The sequence below is a fragment of the Scophthalmus maximus genome, chromosome 13 (assembly GCF_022379125.1).
Source record: "Scophthalmus maximus strain ysfricsl-2021 chromosome 13, ASM2237912v1, whole genome shotgun sequence".
Lineage (NCBI taxonomy): Eukaryota > Metazoa > Chordata > Actinopteri > Pleuronectiformes > Scophthalmidae > Scophthalmus > Scophthalmus maximus.
Window position 1 is genome coordinate 5,241,161 of NC_061527.1, and position 26,340 is coordinate 5,267,500.

At 48.1% G+C, this 26,340-nt stretch overlaps 1 protein-coding gene across 7 annotated transcripts in view; it reads right to left on the reverse strand.

Moving 5' to 3' along the window:
- syde2 (synapse defective 1, Rho GTPase, homolog 2 (C. elegans)) overlaps window positions 1-26,340 on the reverse strand; it is a 48,257-nt gene that overhangs the window by 19,155 nt on the left and 2,762 nt on the right. For all 7 annotated transcript variants that reach the window (XR_004795664.2, XR_004795663.2, XM_047336816.1 and 4 more), the window contains 3 exons: window positions 16,822-17,114; window positions 16,311-16,704; window positions 5,004-6,148 (listed from right to left, as the gene is read on the reverse strand). Coding sequence is in view for 5 of the 7 variants with exons in the window: in XM_047336816.1 (XP_047192772.1) it covers window positions 5,004-6,148; window positions 16,311-16,704; window positions 16,822-17,114 (1,832 nt within the window). In the remaining 2 variants the exon portion in view is untranslated. The remainder of the gene's footprint in view (window positions 1-5,003; window positions 6,149-16,310; window positions 16,705-16,821; window positions 17,115-26,340) is intronic.

Genomic DNA, 26,340 nt, shown 5'->3' on the forward strand with positions numbered 1-26,340 from the left:
AAGAACATGTTCATTTGGATTAAAGTCTATATGGCTGCGAAATAATTATATAATGCACAATATAACATGGTCTAACAGTGGCACAAGTAGGAAAGAGTCGCAGAGAGCCGCAAAATGGCGCCGCAACGTCAGTTACAAACAGATAGCAATGATGCACTTTCCTAAGGAATTCAAGTTTTTCTTTGTCCAAATAATGCCGTGATGGATATTCACTTTAAAGCAACTACGCAACATCCGACCATTACAGGATGATGCTTAAAGCAGCACGTTGGAAAAGAGTCACCGGATCAGTGAAGTGACTCAGTAATATCACATCCCCACATGTTCGTCAAATATTTTCCAGCATAATCTAACTGTAGTCGTCTGTAGCAAGCAGTCAGACGAAAACCAAAGAATTGCTAAGGCGGCAAAACCCGTGAGTGTGTGTCACTGAAGCGGTGGATGGTGTTTTATTGCTCGGGGGTTCAACTTTTAAAAATTGGAAGAGGAAGATTTTCTTCTTTCAATGTCTCGCTCCCACATAACTTTCAATACATTCTCGGATGATAAGTTTCACCACTTTGGCTTATCTGAAAATGAGAATGCGCTGTGGGTCGCGGCGCACTACGCCTCAGACGTGTAATAAAAGTGTCCCGTCCTCGTGACTGAGTGGACAAACACACCGGGCTCGTCTAAAAGGCCGGGCAGACGGCTCCGCATTAAAAATGGAAGCGCTCGGCAATAAAGCATTTATGTTTCTTTACCCGGGGCCTCCGCCGTGTGACCCGGAGGAACTCTCGAACAATTTCCTCAAGACGTTGACATTTGATAGTTGAAACTTGGCACCGGTGCTCTCTTTGTTATGTCGGGATTAGGCCCGGCTACAGACATACCATAATTTCTCCTACATGTGTCTGTCTGGTATGTGGCGTGGCAGGCCAACTGGTGGGGTTCCCCCGGCAACGTGTTAAAAGTCAGTGGGCTGTGAATGGCGGGTCGGGGTCCGGATCCACACAAACACATGCTTGTGTACACACACACACACACACTCATTTACACACACTTAAACACACACACACACACCCACCCTGCTGGCCTTTTCCGGGCTCCAGCGTAGGAGATACCATAATGTCTGTGCCTCATCCCACCACAACAACTATTTGCGAGCGGCTCCTCGTCCAGTCGAGCAGCGCTTTCCAAACCTCACACGAGAGGGAGAGAGCAGGACAGATTGGGCAGGGATTTGGCTTTGTGCGAGAGTAAACACAGAGTCACTGGGCACAATGAACAACAAGTCCATTCAGAAAAAAAGAGAGAGTCCCCCTCTCTCTTTGGGGGAGAGCCCCGCAAGTGCAGGCAGGGGAACAGCTGTTATCCACAAGAAGGGCTTGCACTTATGCACTTCTGGCTGCCGGGCAACACGACAAGCAGCACCGGCAAAGAGTGTGTGTGTGTGTGTGTGTGTGTGTGTGTGTGTGTGTGTGTGTGTGGACGGAGGCAGAAACAAAAAACCACAACACACAAAACGAATTCCCCCTCGACCGCCGAGTGGACGCTCGTTGAACTGTAAGAGCAGAGAGAGGATCATTGCGTTAAAGGGGCAGTGAGAGATTTTAATCCACTACACTTTTTAGTAAAATTCAGCGAATGTTTTGTTCTGCGTGAGCACCGGGAAACAAAAATCAGTTTTTCCCGGCTCAGCCCTGGCTCTGTGAAATGAAACCCCCCAAAAGACGGTGCGGACCGCACCACACAACACTGTGTGTGCAGTGTTGTAAACATCCCTCCCCGACACGTGAAGAGTAGTGCTAGCGATGGACGTGACGACAGGGTTTTGGCCTCGTGGTTAGGGCGGCGGCCTCCCGAACCCGAGGCTTTGTGCTCGAGCCCACGACCAGTGCAGTCAGAAAACAACAATAAAACTATCTTTCTCCAAAATCGCTTATTTTTTATGTTGCTCAGTGTTCCAACAAATTCAGTCCCACCGCGTCACAAACCTCGCACGAACATCACTCCCCTCTCTAATAGGAACTGTAATAGTGAAATTATCATCTGTTGTCAACTTTATAACACAATAACAGCCTTTTCTGGCATGATGCAGGGATTCCCCAACTTAAACGTTGTACCCTACTGGACACGACAAGAACTACACCAACACAATAACTAAGAGCCAGAGCTGGACTTGCACCTAATGATTGTTTTCACCATCATTTCATCTGCTAACTTTTTTTTTTTTTTTTTGATGAATCAGTGAATTTTTTTTGGTTTATAAAATACCAGAAAAGTGTCAAATCTCATCTTCAAACCTGTAGTTTTGTCCAAACATCGTGTGTCCCTCTTTTTCTTTCCTGTATGACAGTATGTAGGTTACTGGACTAGCTCATTGGTATATATACAGCATATATATATTATCATTATTATTTTTTAAATGGGCTCACTAACACAACGCCAGTCTCTGACACAGACATTATCATCTGCAGTCCTTTCAAAACACCAGCAGTCATTCCAGCTCCGTCGTAAAAGCTCGGGGAAGCCCTGAGGGACACGCAAGCCTTTAGTCAAAGACTCTCCATCAGAGATCCACATAATCGTTTGTTAAGGCGCACGGCTACACGTCTGGCTATACGTGCTTAAGTGACACACAAGCTGAAAAATTCCTCCGGGATCTGGTGTCAACCCCGTCCTAACCCCTGTCTGTCTGCAACCTGGGGGAGCACTTATACTTGATCTCTGCCTGATACCCTGATACCCTCTCTGTAATTAAAGAAGGGGGGGGGGGGGGGGGGGGGGGGGGTGATAAGAAGAAAAACACTTGGAGGGATATGAGACGAAAGTGTCAAGACCGAGAGCGGAGACAGACGGAGAAACAAGACAAAACAGTGGCCCGGCGAGGAGAGACAGAAACAGATGGGGATCATAATATGGCAGGACAAGGCAGAGTGATTTGGATAAACAGACGGAACCTGAGAGTAAAAACTGATGGTTAAGTCTAAGTTGAAAAGCTACGGCTGAGCCAATGAGGAGGGCACAAAGGTGAACTTGACCACATCTTAAAACAGCTTCCACCCAGAGCGACTGTGCCAGGAACCTGACTTCTGGGAACAACACGATCCAGCACGTGCACGTACACGATGCACTGACGCACAAATGTCTCATAACGCAAACCTTAATAATATGCCGAGAGAATCCAACTTACAAATCTGGTATTTTTTTTGCAAGAGACATAAAAGATCCCTTTTGTAAATGTGGGAATCAGAGTGACAACCACTGCACGAGAATAGAGAAACTGTTGAGACAAGAAATCTACTTATCGAATTTCTGCTCAACAGAAAAATCCATAAACAATTTTGATAATCAGTTTATTATCTATCAAGCAGAAATACCAAACATTTCCTGGTTCTTGTCATTCAATTGTCAGAATCTGCTGCTTTATTTCCCCCATTTCGTTATTTAGTTATTGTAAATTCAGTATCTGTGGGGTTTGAATTCTTTGTTTGAATCATTATGTAATTTCTATATTTTATGACTCATGAACTAAACAAATACAAAAAGATAAATTAAACTATTAAACTAAAACACTATTTTTTCTACATTTTATTAACCAAACTGCTGGGTCTGTACAATTATATCAGCTGAGAAATCAATTATTAACTGACAGAATATGTTGGTCGACACAGGATTTGATGAAACATCAATTTTCAAGTTTCCAGTTACCACTACTACTCCCAAAGAGCCAGCAGACTGCACACAAGTCACTGAGGGGCGGGGTCTAATTTGACAGACAAGCTGCTTGGAGAGGTCTAATGTTTGCCTAATGGCCCCGGGCCAGTTCCCCTGGCATGTACCCCTCCACCCCGCCACCCCTCAGAGTGATCAGTCAGGAACAGTGTCCAGACACTTTTACTGCCGCTGTCTCGGTTCTAATTAGGAGTAAAACGCCACCACCTCTTACTTATGTGCTTCAAAGAGCACATAAAACATGGAGGGGTGGTGGGGGGGGGGGGTTTGATCACAAGACCTACTCCCACATCCCAAGAGTCTCTCAATCCGGAGTCTTTCTCAATCTCCGAATACAAGCGCCGGTCGCCTCAGGAGAGCTCGGTGACAAAGTTCAAACCATCCCCCGCATCTTTTCTGCTCATGCCGGTCATGCGGCGTTATTACTTGCTGCAGGGTGAACACGCAGAACACAAAGCTGAAAGGATGCTCGTGGATGTAGGAGTAGTTCATTCGCTGTTCTTTCACTCTCATACTAAAAAGAAAAAATGCATTATATAATTGTGTCCCGCAGCCTTGCTTTTTGAATGAATCCACGATCTATTTTTTATGTACAGAATAGGATTAGAGTGGCTTTCATCTCATGTTCTGTCTTTAACACGAGCCCTAAAAACATAGAATATTACAAAATAGACTTGATTTACTAAGTAAATCAGCTGAGGGGATGGTTGGTTAATCTTTTTATTACAAATTTTGCTCTTGTCTCTTTTTTTACTTCATCGTGTATTTCAGATCTTTGGGTTTTTGGGCTATTGGACAAATAAAACTTCTGAAGACGTCACTGTGGGCGCTGGGAAGTTACTCAAAAATAATTCATTATTCTCCATTATTATTCTGATGAAAGGATAACTCGAGAAAACAATCAATAACAACAAACTATGATTATGAAAAGAATCAGTATTTGCCATTTTAAGAGCTGAAATCCAGCAAAAACAACAACAAAAAAACATGTGATATCTAATTAAGTCCTTTATAAACGTTGCTGCTGTTCTGCATCTAAACTGGATATAGATATAATTTGCAGTGTTAGTCAGAAAAAAACAAGCAAGTTGAAGTTTTAGGTAAACTGTGATGGACATTTCTCACTATTTTTCAAACATATCGTTCCAACATATCGTCTAAACAAATTAATCACTAATCAAAAATAGGACAGACAGTTAAATCCATTGAGGAAATAAAAGCTGCAGCACAAATCAGGAGCTTTGCCACAGTGTCGCTTGTTAGTTGCCGAAGTGAAACACACTCACCTGGCAGCCTCGCTTCTCGATCTCGTTGATGCACTTGCTTATGAGCAGCGGCTCCATCAGCCCCGCGTTCTCCTTCTCCACCACCCGCCACGCCTCCACGCCGAACACCTGCGGCTCCCGGTCTCCCTTTGGCCCCCCGTCCAGCGAGTTCTGCCACTGCTCCATCAGGCTCAGCTTGACGTAGATCAGGCCCCGCGGCTCCAGCTTCACCGCCAGCTGGTGGGAGCGCGTCACCCGGAAGAGGGCGGGCAGCACCACCGTGCCGTGGCAGCAGACGCGGTTGCGCCTCGGCGTGGGCTCCCAGCTGAACACCACCAGCTTCAGGTGCTGCGCGTTCTCCAGCTCAATGTTGAACGTGTGGTCCATGTCCAGGAAGGCGGTGCGACACGTGAGGAGGGCGGTCCGTGCTTTGTTGACCGAGTCCACCTGGATGGCGCAGTAGACGTCTCGGGAGTCGACGCGCGGAGGCTTGAGGTCCTCCGCGCCGTAAAAGTGCAGGCTCATGAGTCCGGAGATGTACTGGCTGCACTTGGGCTGCTCCGTGAAGCTGTAGTGGCGGAACGCGTCAATGTCCAGCTCGGTGCCGTTGAGTTTCGAGCTTCCGCCTCCTTCCGCCTCCTTGGCTTTCCCTCCCTTGCCCTCCGCGCCGCCGTGCTTCCCAGACTTGGCCACCAGCTCTGGCGAGTCGCCGTCACTGAGGTAGCCACCTTTGCTGGCAGACTTCGAGCTGCCGCTGCTTTTCTTCTTGCTGAAGCTGTGCTGCGTGGACACGCTGCTGTCCAGGTGGTAGCGCGAGATCACGTTGCGGCTCGCCTGCCCACCCCCGGACGCCGCTAGCCTCGGCGGGCCTGAAGTCTGCGAGACGACCTCCGACCCGCTCCCGTTGTTCCGGGGAGAGTGCGCTCTGGGCTCCAACTGACCGCCTCCGTTGTTGTTGCCGCTGCCGCTGCTGCTACTCGGAATCCCCTTGACGCTGAGTTTGCGGCTCAGCTCGGGGAGCTTCTTCATCTTCATAGAGATCTTCCTCACAGTGCGCGGCGACTTGATCTTGTCCGGGAAAGACCAGTTGATGGAGCTGGTCTTCTTGGCCGGGTTTGGGCTGGAGGGAGGGGAGAAGCCCACAACACTGGGGAGGTCGGCACCATCTACAGGGGACAAGACAGAAAAGGCTGGTTAACATTTAGAATTTTTGTCACCTGTGTGGAAAAGTCTTTACATTTCTTTTCCTGCCACTGAACTCAGTGGCAGGAAAACCCAGCCGGTAGGTACCATCGGCCCACAGGTTCTTTAAGTCACTGTAAACACTGGTTTCACTAGAAAATCCGCCTTACTCCTGTGATTACAAGTAACTGCTCAGATGTCCAGTGAAGGTACACAGGGAGGTGGGGAAAAAAGACGAAGGCAAAACTGTACATGAGCCATAATTTACAGTCTCTGAGAAGAGGCACTACACCTCCGCGGCACATCATCAAGCGATTAGGTTCGAACGCAACCCAGTAATCCGCCGACAGAGATGCACTTGAGCAGCCAACGCTTCGCATAAACACACCAGCGCTATATAATACAGTTACAGTCTATAGATGTAAACCTAGACAGCGATTAAACTAATTGATGGTTTTAAAGGAACTAGACCTTTTTTTTAAAAGTGTGTGTGTGTGTGGGGGGGGGGGGGGATCAATTTTTCCCCAAGAAGTTTCCACGAGGTCCCTTTTGAATAAAGTGGGCTTCGTTCAATCAAACATCGGGGAACTTTTGGAAGCGGAATGTCATCAGAGCTGCAGCTCCAGGAAAAAAACCTGTGTCCTATACGCAGGGAAACAATGTCCAAGCGCTTCAGGGCCGAGCTCGAGTTACTCAGTGGTTATTCAAGTTGAAAAAAAATATCCATGTGGACTGGACCTTGAGGGCAGCTCTCGCCTAACTAGATGTCTACACACCGTGAAAATGTCAGGGTCCATGCAGTATAGTGACAGCCGTTGTTTAGTCTGTACAGTCGTGAATTGGCAGTCATTCTGACGTGACACGTTATCACGACGTGAAGTCGTTAAGGCTTAAATCTCTTTTAGCCGAGGAGCGGCATTGGCATTCAATTTAAAAGTGGTGTTGACGGACACCCGGCAAATATTTAGTCCAATATTCACTTGTCCTTTAAGCTCGGTTTTGGTCTCCACCCTCTCCCGTCTGACTCTTTAGCTGCGAAAAGCTCCAATATGTTCACCGGCGTAGTCATACAAAGTCACTAGCACCAACACTTGATGCCACCTATGCGTGATTGACAGGCAGCGCAAGAGGAGTTTTGGACTCGAACAGTAAGAGAAGAATCAAAATCAGCCAAGATTTGGGCCATGAAATCAGAAACAATGAGCTCAAAGACACCGAATGAAAAGCAGAGAAAAACAACTGTAGAGTTGAGAAGAACTGCAGATTGGAATGATGGTTGTGATTCGATCCATTGTTCATACAACAAATATCAATAACAGCAGCTTTTAGAGCCAGTCAACTTATCTGTGCAGCCTGTCCGTCCAAACAGATTACAACGTACCAATGCACCTTGCACGTCGTCACCCGCCCGGTCACAGCCAGCCGACACAAACAAAATGTACACATTCAGAAATAATTCAAGTCTACACAGCTACTGCTACTACTACACTTAAGTGCCCCTTCAATCCTCTCAGTAATTCTTTAAGGGGAAAAAAAAACAAAAGAAACCCTGCCGGCCTCGATTTGAGAATTTGTCAAATGACGGGCATCCTGCTATGCTCCCAGCAGGAGGCGTGGGCCTCTCTCAAACAGAAAAACATGTTCTACCTCCAGTACTCCTTTAATAAGATTTCCTCCGCGGCCAACCTGCGCTTTATGGGTCTTTATGGATAATATCTCGCTGCGGGGGGAGTTAATGGGAGATTAAGGCGAGCACCACATGACTCGGTAGGAAGAATTTACCTTCTGAAGATGTTTTGTGGACTGCCTGTAGCCTAGATGTTACACAAGACACCGAGTCAAAGGGGCGGGGACGAGCGAAGTACATTTATGATCTGCACTTATTGTTTTAACTGGCTAATTACTTTCTCTGAATAAATCTCCTGAACAAAAGAGGGGATTCTGTTCCGGAGAGAGAGAGAGAGAGAGAGAGGGAGAGATAGAAAGTAGAAAGAAGGGGCGAGGGGAGAGTTTGACCCTGCCAACATCACCAGCTCTATTTTCAGAAGGGACCTGCTGTGCTATTCTGGGACGAGGGTCCGCCAGTGAAAAGGGAGGGAGGCAGAGGATGGAGAGAAGGGAAAGATGGGGGGCAGGAGCAGGGCAGGGTGTAGCCCTGCAGATGGGGGACAAAGGCACCCCTTGTCCAGGCTCTCCGAGGTCCGGATGGGCGACTGGAAGGCTGGCAAGCCGGCTGGTGAATGTACAAACGAATGCGGCTGTTCTCTCACATTCCCAAACCGAACCGTGTTTAGCCTCCTTCCCCCCCCCCCCCCCCCCCCCCCCCCCCCCCCCTCCGAGCTGAATGACGCTCCCTGTCACGGCCTCCTGCCAATAACAGACACAGAGCCGCTCTGAGAGAAATGGGCGGAGGGCGCGCTGGAGGTGCACCTCCACCAAACAACATCTGGGGAGGGCTCGGGTAAACACAGAGGCCCCCGGTCGGGTCTGAAACAAGGTTTTCTAGGAGAGAAATTCCTCGAGCGAGAAACACACGTCCACTCATTTCATGTCCTTATATAATCTGAATATATCTGAATATCGTACGTAAAAAAAAAAAGGGACAGGGATGTAAAAAATGTATTGACAGAACTGCCGTTGATAGTGTTCAACATTTCGTACACGTACTGTAAATCGTCTGTTACCGAGGACGATGCCACTGTTGCCGGTAAAGGGTTTTGTTTATTTATAGTTATAACAATCCCGTCTCTCGTTTGGACTGGAAATGATTTATTATTGTGTAAACACTGCTTGCGCCCGAGCCAGGCAACATTATAAGGTTTCTCTACTTTCAGAATTACATCATGTTGATATGATTTCACAGCTTCTTTTTAATGTTCCTTCCAATTTTAATGAATTACATTTGCAGCCAATTACAATCACAAATTGATTAAAGGAGGTCAGTAGGAATATTGAATAACAGGGGTGAACACAAGTTTATCATATTGAACAATAATGTTATTATTCTATATATGATCGGAAGGCTGCACAACCCACCACGTGGATTACTCCTTTTTTTTATTATAGTTTTTCATTACTGCTCTTCTCCTTGTACTTACAAGTGCTTGGTTTTTAATTTGGATTTGGATGGGGGAATATCTGAGCAACATTATGACCTACAGTAAGGCCTGTTTAGGTGACGCTTATCTCACGTGGGGCAACTTCCACTGGTCTCTGACAAAGTTAATGACTGCTGCATTGTTAATGACTGTGGCTTCACACACACACACACACACACACACACACACACACACACACACACACACACACACACACACACACACACACACACACACACACACACACACACACACACACACACACACACACACACACACACACACACACACACACACACACACACACAGCTGTGTCTCCTGCAGCCTTTGGCCTTGTGGCAGCAGCCCAGAGAGTAACGTGACACCTCACTAGCAGAGGTTCAGGGGCGATGGTTTGACACCCAACCCTCCAGGGCCATGTTCTGGGGGTCAGAGGGCAAAAGGTCCGCATTCCTCTGGGTGACACCTGAGCCGGGGTTATCTGCGTCCACCCCCAAACACTTAACCACGCACACGCACTCACCATATTACTGTAACACGAAGAGAGAGTGCATGTAAATATACACACACACACACACACACACACACACACACACACACACACACACACACACACACACACACACACACACACACACACACACACACACACACACACACACACACACACACACACACACACACACACACACACACACACACACACACACACACACACACCCTCCCTGACCCCGTGGCCCTCCTAAGGCACCCGGCCACTGACACCTCCTAACAGAGCCCAGGAATTTATGACGAGCATTTATCACGATGCTGGCTCCAGACAGGTGCAGGAGGGTGTGTGTGTGTGTGTGTTGAACTCATTATCTAATATACCTGATATCATTTTATAACCTCCGAATTGCCACTCTGGTCAAGGTCAAAACATAAATATTAGTCGCATAATGTTGGATGTCCACGGAATTAACAAGACAAGAACGTGACGACATGTGTGTGTGTGTGTGTGTGTGTGCGTGTGTGTGTGTGTGTGTGTGTGTGTGTGTGTGTTTGTGTGTGAGAAAGTCAGAGACAGTCATTTAGTTTACTAGTTGATAAGCGGTGGAGGGAGACAATAATCTGCAGTCCCCGATTATCGGTATAAAACCACTTGTATTCACTCGAGTGTGTGTGTGTGTGTGTGTGTGTATATGTGTGTGTGCGCGTGTGTGTGTCCGTACAAGCATGTCTGCTAAACGTGTGTGTGTGTGTGTGTGTGTGTGTTAAATGTCAAAAGAGAAAGGTCCAGGGTGTGCTGACAAACAAGGGGAGTGTAAATAAACGAGAGAATGGCATACTTGTCCTGCACTTTCTTCGCCCCCCCCCCCCCCCCCCCCCCCCCCCCCCCCCCCACCGGCTCTGCGCCACTTCCTCTCCCTCTCGCCTCTGAATCAGTCAGCGCTGGACCTGGGCCTTTTTTCAGGGGCCGCGGGAGCCCTGGGCCGTCTCATTACAATGGGTACAAAACCCCTAGCTAATATATCCAAGCATGCAGGCCCTCTCACTAGCACAACATGGCCCCCTGCCAGTGCAGCCCTCATGTAGTCTTAACTCGCCTACTGCTGGAGGAATTCCTGCTCCGCTGTAACTCAGCCGACAGCCGGCCGCCGGCCTCGCCGCTGCTGCACCGCCTCGCTGCAAACAACCAGAGGAACGGAACGACGTGTTGACGAATGACTTGTTTTTTCTATCTGGAAACCAAGCACTTAATGGAAATATGATCCTCATTTGATGATTTGATTTCGCCATGCCAACATTAAATCGCTTCCTTATTGCAACGGAGGACATTAGGCGTGGGTACTGTTAGGATTCCATCAATACTTCTACTCGTATCAATTCTCCTTTTCAATACTGATATTCTTCTCTTTTCTTTACTAAAAAACTTTTTCTTTTTTGAGGGCTTTTGAGGTTTTACAAGTTGGGAAAAAAGTCGAGAGACCATAACAGTCTAGTAATCAGGTGCTGGTGTGTGTGAGGGGGAAAAAAATAAAAAGTACTGAAGGCTGAAGTTGGCCTGACATTCACCAGCTGGACAAAACCAAACGGAGTGTGCAACCGAGCTGGAGGTCGTATTGAGCCGCCGGACGGGTGTCATCATTCACTGGGTTCCATTTCCAACTGCAGGCCCTGTAACTCAAACGCGCTCCTGGAAACGCTCTCGTCAAACACATGGTCAGCAGGATCAAATGCTCTCGCACCTAAACCACTGCGAGTGAGTCATAATCTCCACTGCGTGTACAGCCAGTCGTGGTGAGGACGGATGAAGTGACCCGCTCCAGGCAGAGGGAGCAGAAGGGGTTTCTACAGCTGCTCGGGCCGATGATATGATGAACAGACCAGACAGATAGGAAAAGAGCTATGAGGAAACTGTGTGACCCCGACTCTGCTCTGGGTTTTTCGAAGTGCAGGTCTCCCAATGTTCCTCCTCCGGGCCGTCGACTTCCTCCGGAGAGGCAACCGTGCAATCGTCGGCCAGAGATTAGATTCCGGGTTTGAACTCGGAGGCTTGAACTCTGCGTGTAACTTTAGCAGCCAGGGGGGGCCAGCTCTTAAACGCGGCAGCCAGCATGACCAAAAACAACCCCCAGAAATAGCCCTGATCCCGTCCTGAGCGCCGGCCAAGTCAGATTTCCCCCAAAACCAGGCGCTCAAGGGAACAAGAGATCGGGAACGCACCGTGCTCGCCACCACCGCCCCACACAGAAGTCCATCAATCATTATTCTCCACACAAATGGAGCATTCAGATGGACAAAACAGTCGAGTCAATAGGCAGCACATGAGGAGTCTGGAGTGCATCCGGTGAGGGGAAAAAGGAGCAGCCAGTCGGACAGAGGGAAACTATAGCACACAGAGAGTCATCTGCATCTGCACCGCTTCATTAATTCAGCAGACGCTCTCACTCGTGCTCGATCAACGGAAGGCCTGTCCGCTTTCTCTCTCTCTCTCTCTTTTTTTCAGTCTTGCAAATGAAGTGGAGTCTGTGCGAGCTGGCATTCATCACGAAGCAGCACGCACACACACACAGACACACACACACACACACACACACACACACACATGCACACACACACACACAGGAGCCAGAGAGGGATGGGATGAAAATAGTGGAGTTCAACACAGTGGCTGCACATGAAAGACTCTTTCTTTCGAAGTTTAGATCCGAGTCCATTATTCCCTGGAAAGGCACGGGTGCATTAAAAAACAAAAAATGTGTGGTGAGGAACCTAATAATAATGCATCCCAAACATATGTGCAGTGGATACGGTAGAGATACTTAGGAAACACTGAGGTGGAAACAGGGATGTTGCTGCTGACAAAGTGTTTAGTGAGGAAAATGTAAAATCACACTATTGGTTCAAAATTCCCATTTTCTGTTCAAACTTTTACAAAGCATCAATGTATATTGTTTTCTTGGTATATTTCACAGCATTTCAGGCAGCTTTCTCCATCCACTTTGCCCATTATAAAAAATAAAATAATTTAAAGGAAGAAGTCAGAAGATGGCGTCATGCACAGATCCAAAATGCATTCATTTCCGAGGTATCTCTGCATCCCATAGGGCAAAAAACATGAATCCATACAGGGTATATATAGATGGAAAAAATTATGTCTGATCACAGGGTAGGAATAAAGTCATCACAGCGTCACAATGAAGTCATAAAAAAATGACATTATACTGTGAAGTAATGCATTAACTTTTGCAGCAGTTATGGTGAAAGACAAAAACTGCAGTTTATTTAGATCAACCGATCATCATATGGCATAAATGATGTCATGATGATGTCATGAGGAGATGGCATTATTAAAAAAACGTTAGCATTTCCTGATTGGGGTTAATTCAGCATCGCCACTTTCAAAGTACCGAGCAAATTGTTCTGCGGTCGATCTGAAGTGAACAGCTCATCAACCCGCCGGTATTGCAGCGTGTACGAGTCCCGTAAAAGTTCAGTTTATCTAGATAGATCAGAGGAAAACCAACAAAAAACCAACAGTAATTACCCACGTAGGCCCAGTGTGACCCTCCAGCAGCCGAGGGACGGGACCCTGGATGCCCACAGCGGGCTGTCGAGCTTTTCACTGCTGCTGCTGCGGCCCACCATCCCCCAACACTCCCAACCGCTTCAGAGTGGAGGAGGAGGAGTGCAGTGTCATTCTGCAGCCAATACAAACTGTGTTTACAACGACCACAGTGAGTGCGCGCGCCCACACACACACACACACACACACACACACACACACACACACACACACACACACACACACACACACACACACACACACACACACACACACACACACACACACACACACACACACACGCACACACACGCACACACACGCACACACACACGCACACACACACGCACACACACACACACACACACACACCGCACACACACTTTATATTATATTATACCTGCCTACCGTTCCTTTTGATTTAAACCCAAAGTGCCCAATGTAATCCACAACACGCACACACTCACGCATGCACGTACATGCACGTACATGCACGTACACGCACGCACACACACACACACACACACACACACACACACACACACACACGTCCTCTTTGATGTTACATTGCTGGGCCTGTTGCTCTTATTTTTTGTTGCAGTGGAGCGTGGGATGATGGCGTTGGCAAACCCACAGGAATCAGTTGCAAAGTCAACAGGCAGCAGGGGGAAAAAAAGGGAGGCAGTTCCGGAAGCGGGAGGCAAAAGGAAAAACAAGAAAAAGAAAAAAAAAATCAACACTGCAACTCCCGCTTTCACAGCTTCCAGTCAGAGCACCAGTCAAACCCGCACTATCACAGAGCCGCTACCGAAACGCTCCTGTTCACCAGCGTCTCTCGTTTTTCAAGGACGTAAACGAGGCACAGGACTGGAAAATAAAGCATTTCTGTTCACGGGAGCCGAGAACAACTTGTTGTCGGTTGAAAAACTGCCGCTCCAGCCTCTAATTCTGTCCACGACACCAGCGAAAAAATCTCACCTGCAAGGGCAAACCCTCCAAGGCCCAGATAAATTGAATTAGCTCCGTGTGCCGTGATTAGAGCCCTACGACTCCGGGCCTCCGGCACATCGAGACTCACTCGGGGCTGGGTTTTTTTAATCCTAATCCCACGGGGGAAGTTTCCCGGGGACGGGGCCGTTTTGCTGAGCCACGCACGTGACGCCGGCGAGAGCCAGGAGTCCGAAGCCAGTCACTGAGGATCAAGGAGTTTAAATCGGCCGCCAATCAAACCCCCCCCGTGTCCTCGTCAAGGGCAGATTAGTTTCGGTGAGATAATGAAACACCTTCGAGCAGCCGAGTCTTTCCTGCTCCCCGGGGTCAACAAAGAGGTGTTTTCTTTTTGCGTGTGCGCCGACTGCCGTTTTCAAAACTGCAGCCAAGAGCCTATTCTTTTACTTTTCGGACAACACGTCTAAATTACTTTTGTGGTTTCAACTTTTAAAGCCCCTCAGCATTTTAGTCGGGGGGTAAAAAAAAAGGTTCTTCCTGAGCTCGTCTGCAGGCTCCATCTCTGCTGCTCTGAACGCCAGAGCTCACGACGTATTCGATTTCACTGAGTATAGCTAAAGCCAAACTATTCAGCTATCCCCGCTTTTGTGCGCTCTCACAAGCGCTAGAGAAATGGCGGTTGCGTGCCACAGGAGTGTTGTCAAAAGTTGTAATTATAGGCTCAGCTCAAGATGCGCCACTTGATTCAAACGAGCGTGTTGCCACATCAGAGAGAACAAAAAGTCGGAAGTCGGAAAAGACAGACCGAGCTTATTAAGAGACAGGGAGCCGTGCGCTGGCTGTCATCACTACTGCTGTGGAGCAGGAGTTGGCAACAAATTTCCCGACACACACACACACGCGCACACACACGTGCACACACACACACACGTGCACACACACACACACGTGCACACACACACACACACACACACACGTGCACACACACACACACGTGCACACACACACACACACGTGCACACACACACACACACACGTGCACACACACACAAATACATAAAAAAGTGCAGAGAGAGCATCCAAATTCATTCACACTTGTGGATCCGTGTTCTTTGTCCACCCACCCACACACACACACACACATACACACGCTCTTTTACACACACACATGCACACCCACAAATACATAAACAAGTGCAGAGAAAGCATCCAAATTTATTCACACTCATGAATCAGTTTTCTTTCTCTACACGCACACACACTCACACACTCTCTCTCACACACACACACACACACACACACACACACACACACACACATATGCAAACACACAAATGCATACAAAAGTGCAGAGAGAGCATCCAAATTCATTCACACCCATGAATCCTGTTTCTTTGTCTACACACACACAAACACAAAAAATCTTTAAGAACCACCAATTAACGCGGTTTGCCGCCTCGGCTCTGCGCGACGCGTACGTGGATACTCTTTCCTCTCGGGAATGCCAGCACTGAATTCCTCCCGGCTAATGTCTGTCTGAGAGTTGAACTAATGAGGGACACTGATGTGGAGTGATATGATTAGGAGAGCTACAGCTCCCGTCTACACCGATCAAACAGAGCAATCACGAAACTCAGCGACGGTACACATTCTGGTATTTTGGGTTTTAAACCCAGTAAAACCCTGTTTTTGTTTCGGTCCTACGTCTTCTTAAACTTCACTCCCTAAACCCCTACTGTATTTGTGAGCAGAGCCTTAGTAAAAGGCAGGAGTGACTTACAGTTGAATAAGTTTTTATCCTTTAATTAGAAAAAATGTCAACACTGTAATTAGCGATCAAGGTGTGCACCGCCGCCAAAATCTGCCCAGAGCCGCCGGCTGAGGAACGAGAAGGAAAAGACAATAATTGTCCTTCGAGCATCGGCCCTGGAAAAACCGTCGGGGAAGAGAGTGAATGAAGAAGTCGGCAGAGAGCAGGAAGGGAAGGAAGAGTGAGAATGAGTGAAGGTGTGGGTGGCTTCTTTTTTTTTTTTTATTGTTGCTGCTCACCTGTAGCTCTGCTGGTGGAAGGCCCCCCCTCCTCCTGGGGTTTGCACGCGAGCATCTGTCTGTGCAGATGCAGCGCCTCTGTGGAATGTACAGCGTTCCCCTGACTCCCGTCTGCCGCGCCGCCGGCGACACCGTCGCCGAGCGCCTCCGGTGCGCCGCTGCCCTCCGGGGTCCTGCGCGCGCGACCCCCCGCCTCGCCCCCCCTGCTGGGCCGCCTCTGGGGCTCCGCTCGGGGCGGCACCAGCAGCCGGGCGCAGGCTCGCCGGGACGTCTCCGGTTCCTCGTCCTCGGGGATCGGGTTGTACCAGATCTCGCCCTCGTCGTCTGCGTCGTTCTCCTCGGCCGGGTCCACGCTCCGGGGGTGAGGAGACGCCTTGGCCGGACCGACGCTGATCTAGATCGAGAAGGAGTCACAATCTTCCGTTAAACTTCAACGAGGCACGGTGCCAAAACTGAAACACAACGACCTCCATTTCCTCCATATATCTCATACAACAGAGAGATGTCCAACCTGAGGCAGCTGTAGGCGGACCGGCCGCGGCGGGGCTCCCCCTGGGGCTCTCAGGTGGTCTGGGGAGGGACTGGGAGGAGGAGGAAGCTGATGGGAGCCCTCCTCCTCGGCTCCCGGCATTCCCTGCGGCTCGTCCTTGGGGCAGTGGTTCCTCCCGAGGGAGCTCTGCTGCAGCCAGTTGCGCTTTTTGGACACAGTGATGGTGGTGAGCGGCTGCCTCCGTGACGAGAGCTCGGCGGCCCTGCCCGCCTCGCGGCCGTTGGCACAGGGGGTGAGGACATTCTCAATGAAGGCTGAGGGGATGATGGAGAGAGAGAGAGAGAGAGAGAATGTGAGAATAACAACTTCCTGCCAGGAAATGCTAAAATAAAACCTTTGATCGGCAACTAATCATTGTCGTGATCATCGTTATTCGATTACAGAATCATGTTTAATTTCAGTGCCGTGAAGAAAACATCTGCATCAAGAAACCAGAGGTGTTGAAACACTGAACGATGCCCTGAGGCTTCAGAGGGCTTTCTTCTTCATTTGTATCTGCCTTTTTAAAAGCCATGTCGCTGCCATATCTCATCTCAGTGTGACGTGTTTTTTGGGATGGAACGCGACGTTTTTTTTTATGGTCAAATCAAAGTTTCAATCCACCGCGGGCCCCCGCTCGGAGCAGTTTCCCTCCCCTCTGTGACATCCCAGTTTCAGGAGTGTCAGCTTTTGAGGGGAACATGTGGGCTCCGAAATTCAAAAGAGATCGGGGATGCATATCTTCCATCACAGCAGCTCGGGGGGGCGAGCAACCGCTGGCGTTACAGCTGTGAAAATAAAGCAGAGGGGGAGGTGTGTGTGTGTGTGTGTGTGTGTGTGTGTGTGTGTGTGTGTGTGTGTGTGTGTGTGTGTGTGTGTGTCTGTGTGTGTCTGTGTGTGTGTGTGTGACAAGGGGGGGGGGGGGGCTGACTATAAGTAGAGCCGTTGGCGACGTGTGCACAGTGAAAAAGGACAAATAATAGAGATGGTGACATGGTTCCTGCCTGTCCCTGACAAAAGCAACAACCAAAAGTGTCTGCATAGCTTCGAGTGTGTCAATGTGTGTGTGTGTGTGTGTGTGTGTGTGTGTGTGTGTGTGTGTATTTTTCTTTTCATTCAGACAGTAAGAACTTTTTTTTAGACAAGAAATGAAAAAAGCTTGTCTGCAAATCATCTGATCTGCTTTAAACAAAAGCGTGCCTACAGAAAAACAACCTCGGTGCGCGTGTGTGTGTGTGTGTGTGTGTGCGTGCGCACGTGTGTGTGTGGAGAGCGAGGTGCTGAGGGCAGGTGCCTGCTCGAACACGTACAAGCCGACTCGTGTTAAAGACTGTTTTGATCCTCGGCAGACGAGCCCCTCCGCATGCCATAATGACAACTTCTCCTTTTTCTTTTTTTTTCCCCCCTTCAAGGAAACGCATTTCGTGCACGGCCGGGCCGCGTCCACCAAAATTACAGAGTCGGGGGACATATTTTCACTTGACGGAAATATAAATGTAACACAGAGCCAGGAATAAGTCAGCCGGTGTTTTTTCTTGTATTATTATTTCAGAGGGAAGGGAAGAAAACAGAGGTACATTTAAAAAAAAAAAAAATCTAAAAAAAATCACATGGTTTCAAATTACATAACATCGACTCAATAGATTGAGACTAATGTACTTTTTTGCTTGGCCGCTTTAATCGACAAAAGCCTGAAAGCGGGCGCAGAGAGACCAGAGGGCTCCGCTGGGATTGACTTTCCCTGTGATCTGGCACGGCAACTTTATAAAGCAACTATTGACTTTGCAATAATTGCTGCCCCCCCCCCTCCCCCCCAAAAAGAAAATCCCATGAACGCCAACTTTGCGGTTCCTCTCGTGACAAGAAAGCAAGTCATGGACTTTATTCTATAACTAGCCGCTCGGGCTTTGGGAGCAATATGCCGAGTAGGACATCGAGTGGAATTGAAATTGGTTCTGTTGGGGGAGGCCTTTCCTCCTGCATTCCTGCTGATTATATAAGACAATACCGGGGTATATGAAACAGCTTTCAGTGGCATGAACAGAGGCCGCTTTCAAGGTGTCCATAATCTCCTCTGATGAGAAAATAACACGTCGCCTCTCTGGAAAAAAACCCATTTGGTTCTGATTCAAGCCGACCACCACGCCGCCACGATGTAAAAGCACACGCTGAGTAGGTACTTTCTTCCCTTCTCCTCTGTGGATGGATTCAGAAGAGTGTTTGCATGACCCCGAGCCAGCGTCGCTGCTCCCATTAGCCCGGATTATGGGGGTTGATGTTGCGTTTGAGGACCCGGGGGCCGCCGCAGCAGCTTCGGCGCTGGGGCCCGACTCCTGAGACCGAGGGGATACAAAGGTATGTCTTTCCGCTGCCGTCCCGTGAGTTAAAGTGCATTAGGCCCAGGCCGGCGGGGATGAAATCACCTGTCGTGGTTTGTTCGCAGCTGTTCTGGCCTGGCGGTTCCTCGTAAACTCCGTCTTGCAAGGCACAGATTTTTCTGTCTCTGCACGACGGAGAACGGCGGCAACGGTAAAAGATTTTTCTCGAAGATGAGTTCATTACTAGTCCAACAGCTGAAGTAGAATTTCGCTCGGTGGATTCAAACAGTCCCTTTAAATTCAATCAAGTCGTACCACTTGCGCACACTCACAGATGAGTCCCCTACGTATGCTCGGTTTTGGTTTTTTTGCCATCGAGTTCCATGCATGACAGGAATCAGTGATAATATCTTTTTATAAATGGCCTATCTTGCAAGGTTTAAAGAAAGCGATAAAAAGAAAATTCCTGTTGTTATTGTATGGGTTCTCTCTTGGCCCCAGCCCCATCCCTCCACTAACTTCTGTGGAAGTCAGTCAGGTAGTTTTTGCATAATCCTGCTAAACAAACCAAACAGCAAACAAACGGGCAGCAAATTCCTTGGCGATCAGATTCTTTCTGCTTTCTACTGCATATAACAACCTTCGTGAAGGCGGCACGGTTTATATCGAATGCGGGGATAACTAAAAATAAAGATTTAGAGTCCCAGACTCAAAGACGACAGATGAAAATATTGAATGAACTGTCACACACTTGTAAGAATGAAATAAACCGTAGGAATTGAGTGAAGAGGGACTACTTGACCACGTGAACAACGCTATCAATTAAGGGGGAGGAGAGATTCTTACGGCCTGCAGCCTCCAAGACCAAAACAGGGGTGAGGTGGTACGTGCGTGGAGCTGCTGCCGGCACGCCACCTCCTTCCAGGGGTCTTTCATAACTGGAAGAGGAAGCGTGTCGTGACACGAGCAGCATTCCAGATCCCGGCTCCGGGTTTGCAGCCCCGCCGGTTGTCACACTCCCCCACGAGCAGCAACACCTTCCACCAGAGCTGCAGCAGCAGCAGCAGCAGCAGCAGCAGCAGCAGCAGCAGCAGCAGCAGCAGCAGCAGCAGCAGCAGCAGCAGCAGCAGCAGCAGCAGCAGCAGCAGCAGCAGCAGCAGGCCACTGGTTCCACCTAATGAGGGAGATTTCGGCCAATTTTCGCTGCTGTCACGCGTCAAACCCGCGCAACATCTCGCTCTGCGCTTCTCTTCGCTCGGTCAGACACGTCCGGTGTTTCTCTCCACTTACTTTTGACGTGAAATGTGACTGCGGCTCACAAGTTCTCTGTTTTCTACTGCGGAACATTCAGCATGATGAAAAATAGATGATGGTATCTTCTAGGTTTGTTCTTCTTAAATTTATACGGTAAGGTTTTGGGTTTTTTTTACAAGATAAGCCATGTCTAAAAAGGTGTTCATTGAAATACTCCATTAAAAAAAAACATTTTCTTAAGCGCAGGCACAAAGATTATAAAAAAGGTAAAAGGAAAAACTAAATTTTACATAAGGAAACTAATGGATGGGAAATTATTAAAAGTGCACTACTGGTAACTGATTGTACTACTGCACTATTTTCCACTATTATTAGTTCATGTAAATTCTTTATATTTATTATTCTTATTCTCTACATTTTTTTTGCAAATCGTATATTTTTACATTTGTTTGTGCAGATATTGTATATATTTTTAAAGTGTGCAGTGTGAAATGTGCTGCTGTAACACTGCAATTTCCCAGCTTGGAATAAATAAAGTAGCCATCTCTCTATCTATCTATCTATCTAAAACATGAAACAAAGAGGCTTTTTTTTTAGATTCATATATGAATCAACCGTTAAATTATCGATTAATAAAATGTAAAGTTAAAAGCTTCTCAGTTTTAAGAACTTGTTGCTTTTCTTAGACTGGAAATCTTAGACACACCAGCACATTTGAAGACCTCCCATTGGGCTTCAAGAATTTCAAACAAGTCAAACAAGTGCAAGTGCACAAACAAAACCCTCACTGATGATGAGAACAAGAGTTATTCTTTGTAGATAGAAACCCAGTGACACTCGCGTCCCAATCTCTCGAGCGACTGAATCGTTTTCTCTCCTCAGAGACGACAACAACAACAACTCTTAATCCACTTTCCCATGGGCCTGGCGTTTTATTTCCTGAATTCCTTTTCCTTCATAGAGGCTCCTCTTCTTCTTCTTCTTCTTCTTCTTCTTCTTATAAGAGCAAAACACACACCAGCAAGTTTTCTCGTCTACACAGACAACACTTTGTTGTGTATACAAAGTCTGCCCCCCCCCTCCTCCTCTTCAGAGGGAATCTTTTGCTGTGTGCCATACATTCCGGCTGCCACTCATTCATATGCTAATAAGGATTCTCGATGTAGATTTTCCTTCTTCTTTTTTTTTTTTGTTCCTTTTTACAGAGCTGAGATGGTCCAGGGTTACATCACATGTCAACACTTGCATCCCACCCGGGCGCCGTGGCAGCTGCTAATGCTTCTATCACTTCACCTGCAGTACATCGGCTTGAAGAAAACAAATGCTTGTCATTCACACACATTCATACAGCGCTGCTATTTACCGCGCATTCTTGTGTCACATTCAAACACATTCATACACTGTCGGGAAGAGCCGTCAGAGGCTAAGTTAGGGTTAAGTGTCTTGCCCAAGGACACAACGGCATGTGTACCGGCAGAAGCTGGGATCGAACTGCCAACCTTCGGGTTGGTGGACGAACGACTCTACGTCCTGTGCCACGGCCTGCCAACGTAGACGCACAGTGTGAACGAATTAGGTCCTAAGTATGGACTTGTAAATACAAAATTAGGTCATCTTGTATTTACAAGTCCATACTTGTAAATACAAAGTTGTTTTCACACATGCACTCCGCAGAATGTGCCCAAAAAATTGGGGACGGACATTTTTCCGGAGTTTGACAAGACGCAGCAGGAGATTGTCCGAGTCGGACGTGTGCACAGTCACCGACTGGAGCACTTCTGCCAGGTTGTGCAGTGTCTGGGTCAAGCCTTCAGGAGGCAGGACGTGACGATGATTTTACTGCAAAAAGCAGAGATGCGCGGACATTTCCGTTCACGCCTGCAGCCCCTCTCCGAGAAAAACGTCCAGATTTCAATGCAGGTCTGAAAGCAGCTTGAGACGAGTCACTGAAAGGCCCTTTCACAAAGCTCCTGGCAAAACTCTGCCTCCTCATAAATACAATCGAGTTTGTTTTACTGCAAATCTGTCAGTCAGAAGTTGCAGGTGTTTGCCGCTGACTCGCGTGAGGCATCGTGCGAGTCATCCGTCTCGTAAACCATCCTGGTATGAACCCCGATGCCTCGGGTTTCTCTGCTCCTTCGCCTGACTCGTCTTTAGGGCTACCATCCTCCATAAATCTGTCCCAGTGCAGACGCACCAGACAAGACAAATTATTGCACTTCCACCGTCCGCCATGAGTGTTTATGTGATAAAGAAGAAAGACGAAAGAAAGAAGAAAAAAAAGCCAGCGGCTCGGTAACGAGGTTTTTGGCACAACGCAGAGACCGAACACCGCGTCGTCCTGACATGACTTGACAGCAGTCGAGGAGGGTTGTGTTACACCTGCACTCTCGACTCCGCGGCTATTGTGAATCCACTGAGCGGGCGGGAATTAAATGTCATCAGATAAGTGTTGAGCAACACAGCGAGAAAAAAAACGAATCCAGAGCGCGTCCCGCCGCACTTCACACCTCGTGGGTTTTGCTTTCAGAGGAATTGTTGGGACATTTTCTGGGTTCGAGTCCCGGTTCAAACCAACCAGGGCCTTTCTGTGTGGAGTTTGCATGTTCTCCCCGTGTGTGCGTGGGTTCTCTCCGGGTTAAGGTTCATTGGAGACTCTAAATTGACCGTAGGTGTGAATGTGAGAGTGAATGGTTGTCCGTCTCTGTATGTGGCCCTGTGATAGGCTGGCGACCTGTCCAGGGTGAACCCCGCCTCTCGCCCAATGTCAGCTGGGATTGGCTCCAGCCCCCCCGCGACCCTTAAGTGGATAAAGCGGTGGACGATGGACGGCTCCTGCGGAGACTTAAGGGGATTCACACCACTCGTCACGTTTGTGGGGGTGAATATAAAACTGCCGCCAGCAAGAGTTTGTCTGCGAGGATTTTAAAACACTGCTCTAAAGCTCACTGCAAGTTATTCTTACAAAAATGTAAATATAAAAATGAAAAGTTGTGGTTTTACGGGGGATTTGTGTCCAGGATCAGGTGCCAGGCAACCAGCAGACCCTCCCCCTGGCTGCAGCTTCATATTTAATAACCAGGTATTAGAGTGGTATCATCTAACTCTTGCTCTAACAAAAACATATTTTCACAAAATGTTCTTTTGCATTCATTTTTGCAGCGGTGCATAAAGAAGTTTCACTTTGCCCCCCCACGCATTGTTCTCTTATAGTATGAAGCAGAGGACTGTAAAAAAGAAAGAGGAGAGACATAAAAGAAAAGTCTATCTGCCTCCGGGGGTGTGACAGTGAGTGGGAGATCTGTTTGTGGTGTCTCTGGCTCGGTCTCTACTTCGAGGTTCTGACTGACGTTCGGGTCAGGCCCCAAAGACACGACTCCTGGATCCTGCCCGCCGGCACGCTGGCACACCAGCAGTGCTCTGCCCCAGCACACCACAACAAAACCATAAATCACCCAAGACGCAACTACACAAACGTGCGTGTGCACATTCCTGCTCGTGTAGACAATATCCCTGTGACACGCTCGGCTGTGTGGGCGATGATCGGCACAATTCGACGCGCTAATTAAAAGGACAAGTCGGAGCGAAGATAAATTAGCTCCCGTCTAATTAAGCCTGTATTTTTGGGCCTTGTGACTTGATGGTGAGCTTTCATTTCAGTTCATCTCATCACTCCGAGGGGGAGGGACGGCGGCCTAGTTTTGGAGCACAGTCTGAAACACGCAAATATTTGCATGAATTCAAGAGTGGACCCACAAAGTCAATGAAGATTTTCAAGCCAAGACAAGCAATTCACTGGAGCCTTTGAGAGCTTTGAGAATGTCTTTTCCCTTTCTTTTTTTAAATGGCTCTTTGTGGAGGTGCTGCGAGGCCCACGGGGGCGATATAACGCCCCGGGCCTGACCTTAATAAATACTTAATCGCAGATCATTTTGTCCATTCACGGCCCGAGGAATTAAGCGATACAACGCAAACAAGTTAAACAACGGGAATGGCATCCGAAATATTCAACCTAAAGACTCTTTAAAATGCAAGTTACCATGGAGCTGTGCAGAGCACACGACTGGGGAGGAAGGCGACATGACAGCAACACACACACACGCACACACACACACACACACACACACACACACACACACACACACACACACACACACACACACACACACACACACACACACACACACACACACACACACACACACACACACACACACACACACACACACACACACACACACACACACACACACACACACACACACACACACACACACACACCACAAAGAATAACTGAACTGCAGTGGCTTCTCTCCTGCTTTGGATTCCTCTGGCCACAGCTGTGGAAAAGGTTCAGTGGGGGACAGAGAGGGTGAACGCTGAGCAAAATGTAGAGGGGGGGGGGGTGAGAATCATGTGGAGGAAGAAACCTTGGAAAACTAATATCGAGAAGAGCGCCTGTCTTCGTTTTAACCAAAAGGGCAGCAGGGGAAAGAGAAGGGGAAAAAGTTGGGAGCTGCGCTGAGCCGACGGCGGAGCTGCAAGTCAAACACACGGGGGCTTCCGCTCAGAGATCACACTCTATTTCCAGCGGCAGGGCCGAACTGACAAGTCAACAACAGCCCGCGCACATGGCGGGTCATCTGTTTACTCTGGGGAACACTGTCAGCACAGCACGCAGACACGCACGCATGCATGCATGCCGGACCCACTCATGAACATCCAGAACACAAGGAAAAAACCAGCGGTGGAATAAAAAAAAAAGGGATGACGCTGATAATGTAAAGCGAGCCCCGTCTCCACATCCTCTAGAACAAATGTCAATACGCGCAGTTTCCCACACAGGCAGTTTCCCACACAGGCAGTTTCCAAATCCTATGATTAAACTGGCCCGCTGCCTCGTTCTGCAGTCAGGTCAGGTCAGCATTGACGAAAAGTCAGGTTCGTTCAGTAAAACAAATGAAATGGTGAGCAACTCAACGTGCAGCGCGTAAAGTCGCGTCGCTCATCATCAGTGCGACGTTGGCGTAGAGCACCGATTCCTGCAAATGCTTTGAAAAGTGCTTTTTTTTTGGCGGCTACAGTGTCCGACGCCAAGGATGAAGCGTCAGTCTTGACCTCTGAGGCAACGTGAACGATGAGTACTAAAAAGGGGAGTGACTGATTCGAGTGAATATCTGTATTCGTCCACTAGCTGCCCATTTCTCTTTGTGTGCCGAAGAAGAAATCTGGTTTTCCTACACAGCCCTGGCTCCGACAACGGGAAATATGAATAAAGTTACCTTGATTGAGACCTAATACACTGTTCTAGGCAAACGGCAAGCAGAGGGTTGTTTGAGTTCATGCATCGGACAAAAGACAGACGGGGAGAAGAGGAGCGTAAACACCAGTTGTGGATTCGATTCGTACCGATGCATGGTTCGGAAATACTACGCTGGGGGTAATGTTGCCTTCCTCGTTCCTGGGATCCTCTCTCTCTCTCTCTCTGTCACTGTTGTTTTATAAGAAATAATCGAAACAAGTCTCGTTATTTGATGACATTTCATAGTATGAGGTTTTGTTTTGCTTTCCGCCAATGTGCCCTTGCCTCGGCGATGCGTATTCACCAATTAGGGGGGCGGAGTTTCTTCAGGTGCTTAAGAAAGGGGTGTGTTTGTTTTCAGTGTTGAGTTCAAATGTCAACAGTCTTTTCTGCAGAATCTCTCACTCCGTAATGTTCAACAGTTATATTTTTAAGTCAAACATTGGGAGAACTTCATCTGCCTATAGGGAGATGCTGGGCGGTATGATCGAAAGCTCAGGAACAGCTACTAAATGGACAATTTACCAAATGTTTTCCATCCCACTCAATCCCCCCGAGCATTGCACATTAAAAGTCGAGTTGATAACAATTCGATGGTTTCATGACACAGATGTTTTCACATTTTCA